The following is a 3,309-nucleotide window of genomic DNA, read 5'->3' on the forward strand; positions in this document are numbered from 1 at the left end:
TCCTCGCTGATGGATGAGGAGTGCGTCTACTTCTGCCACCTCGACATCATCTGGATCAACACCCCCGAGTGAGTGGACTGGGGGGGCTTCAGCGGTTGCCGAGTGCTGGGTTTCCCTTTGGTTGGAGAAAGGTGGAGGGACACACGGGTTAAAATGAAGGACCACAAACTCCCCTGCAGAAATTGCAAGGGGAGGAAGAAATAGTTACTTGCACTGTCTCTCCTATTGCTTCCCTGCCCTGCTCCGGCTTTTCTGCTGAGTTTAGCAACGAGACTGTTACCGGGAGAAAGCGAGCAGGATTTACCACCTAGATCGAGCAGATAGCTCCTAATAGCCCTAACACACCTGCGTTCCTAAAATCTGGGCAGGAGTATTTCCTTCGGGTGCTGCTCAGCAAAGGCTGCGGGATACTTTTCGCTATGAATCAGAATCAGACAAAATGCCAAAAGTATGATTTTGCCAGCCTGAATCTGTCTGACCGTTTTTCTTTCCGACAAGCTGGGAGGCTAGAAGGCTCGCTTTGACACGGGGTGGCTCCACGCCGCCTCTTGCTGCTCTCTCCTGCAAGTTAAAGCATCCTACATGTTAATAGGGTTATGCAGTGTCCATTTCAGCGGTCTCCTCACCAAAACGTAGTGAGCCAGAGCCTCGCCTAACTCTACGGACGCTGGCTCCAGTGATTTGTTTTGCTGCTGAGCACAGAGGATCTGTTCCTCGCTTTTATTGCTTCTTTCACGATTGGAAGTTACCAAAGTTCAAAGAGATGAGGTTTTATTGCTTTCTATCGTGCAGGGAGGCACAGCAGCCTCATGAAATCACAATTAAAAGGCCATTAGCCTTGTCGGTAGCCACGCTAGTGTTGCAGGATCATCAGAAACATTTTCATGGAAACTCTGACTGGCAAGGCATTCCCAATCCTCCAGCCTTTACTCATGTAATCAATCCCATTGATAAGATTGCCCAAAATACCCCACTGTTTTGAAGCCACAGAATTATTTGAATGACTTTCATGTTGCCTTTTTGATCGTAGGAAGACTGTTCCGTATGGTCTCGGAGGCCCTTCTCGATCCAGAAGATCGCTGAAGGACATGGTGCCAGAGATGCTTGCTGATCCTAGCAGCAGATGCCAATGTGCCAACCAGAAGGACAAGAAGTGTCTGAACTTCTGCCAGACAGGAAAATATCTCTGGTGTGTCTATTGTTGCTACTTTTTAAAAGGCAGTGCATGTAAAAGGGATGGATTGTGGTAGACTTACTCATTTTGGTGCTTGCTGAGTGAATAATCTCCCCAAAGCCTTGCCTCCTACCTGAGTGCTCACACTGCTATGATCATACTATGGTTTGGCCCAGAAAGATTGCTTATTACATGCCTTGAGAAGTGGTTGGTGAGATGCCTCACCTTGTGGACTGCAGACTTGTTTGGGTTTTTTTTTTTAACAACAGCACCTTTTCCCTTTTAACAGGGCTCAGTCCACAGTGGAGAAAACCTCACATCACCACCACAAAGCTGGCAATTGCACTGGACCCAAATGCATGAGCCGTCGGCTTGTTGACAGCAAGAAAATGAAACGGTGAGTTTCTTCTCATCCTGTTGTAGTTCCCTTGAGTAGCAATAGAGAGCACAGTTCACCTGCCTTCGGGTCAGTGTGGGTTTAGCTGGTGATTTCAGCTTGAGAGTTAGAGAAATCAATAAGGATATCTTGAGGGCTTTTCTCTGTGCAGTGGGGTTTTAGCTTGTGAAGACATGAGTGCTGAGCTCTGCCTAGCTCCCTCCATTTGCTTAGAGGAAGAAGATTTAGCTGTAGGCCTAAAGACACACCTAATTCAGAAGAACATGAAATAATGAAATATAGAAATAAACAGAGCTTATCATTTTACTGTGTTCATGCACTATCTTAACTACTTAAAAATATTATGTCCCAGCTATTCTAATATGAAGTTGAATTAGAATAGCTTTTCTTAGATACTTTACTTAGTTTTACTGGAGAGGAAAAAAAAAAGATTATTGATCTAGGAGTTTTTTAATATAGTGTGTCTCCTGGCTGGTGTGGCTGGCTGTTTAGATGCAGGAGGCAGATTTCTACTTACCTTTTCTGTTTACATTGCCTGACAAACCTATGTAAAATGAATACAGGATGTTAGTGATGGAAATGACTGAGAAAAGATTGAGGAAGGGGAAAATGAAGACTAAATTCACATTGGAGCCCAACTTAATATTTGAGATTGAGAGTAAATTTCAGGACTGTCCTTTGAGGTCTGTGTGTAAGTTGAGTGGTAGTAGGCAGCAATATCACTTCACAGTGCAGTACAGAGGCACATGCATTGGGCTCAGTGCAGCTACAAAGCCAAGCTTTGAAGCTGAGTGTTAGTACAGCTGTATCAGCTCCAGTGTTCAGATATATTCCCGTGTAAAAGTTTGGCATACAGAAGTTTGCCCATACAAAAGAAGACTCTTCAGTGCTACTTTCACAAGCAGAACAGGATTTATGACGGCAGGCAGCCTGATGATTTTGAGTGAGACTTAGGCCCTAGGAGTCTTAAATTAGTTTTGAAAATGAGGCATGCTTACCTACTTATTTGAAAAATGCACCCATTCATTGGAACCAGAATCAGGTTTACCTAAAAGAAATAAAAACAGCCAAAAAGAGTAGTACTAAAGACTTCTTCATAGCATACATGCTATTTAAGGAAGTCTAGGGCATCTAGATTTAAATGAGTATTTTAACTTATTTTAATGTTAGCATTTAAGATCTGAATATAATATTTCAAGTGGCTTAATTTAACATAATTCTGACAGAGGTATAGCAATCAGGAGTTTCTGAGGATCCCATGGCAGAAGTCTAGACTGAAGTTTATTTAGTCAAAAACTGAATGTCTGCACACTGGAGATGCATCTTCATTATTGTAACAATAAATGTGTATTTCTTGGTTTTGTAGGCTGGAAGCTATTGGTAATAGTATCAAAGCTTCCTTCAGTATTGCAAAGCTGAAGGCTGAGCTCCAGAAAGGGCGGAAGCTGAAACATAACAGGGCAAACAAAAGGCAAAGCTTCTGGGAAAGCCTGAAAGCATCCTAGTGGGAAGATCACCTGAATCTTTCTCCATCACACTTGCTGACAAAGGATCACCAAAACTCTCTCTTGACTTCTAACATTCCACAATGGCGAAGGGTCTCTCTGTCTAAGTGTTTGTGCAGCAGAACAAAACACTGAGGAAGTCCCATATTTGGAGGTATAAAAGGAAAAGATTTCATCATCTTGGAATTCAGATGGATGGGTAGAGGGGGTGAAGGGAAATCCACAGTAACGTA

The 3,309-nt window shown here is 43.2% G+C and overlaps 1 protein-coding gene across 1 annotated transcript; it reads left to right on the plus strand.

The window, feature by feature from the left end:
• Nucleotides 1–3: 3 nt before the first annotated feature.
• On the plus strand, nucleotides 4–3,076 carry EDN1 (endothelin 1; the record flags this gene model as incomplete). The annotated part of the gene is made up of 4 exons (XM_010023070.1): nucleotides 4–68; nucleotides 1,031–1,189; nucleotides 1,464–1,571; nucleotides 2,938–3,076. Coding segments are annotated over 4 exons (471 nt in total), but the record flags the coding sequence as incomplete, so codon positions are not given.
• Nucleotides 3,077–3,309: the final 233 nt, after the last annotated feature.

The sequence above is a fragment of the Nestor notabilis genome, unplaced genomic scaffold (assembly GCF_000696875.1).
Source record: "Nestor notabilis isolate BGI_N333 unplaced genomic scaffold, ASM69687v1 scaffold3801, whole genome shotgun sequence".
Classification (NCBI taxonomy): domain Eukaryota; kingdom Metazoa; phylum Chordata; class Aves; order Psittaciformes; family Psittacidae; genus Nestor; species Nestor notabilis.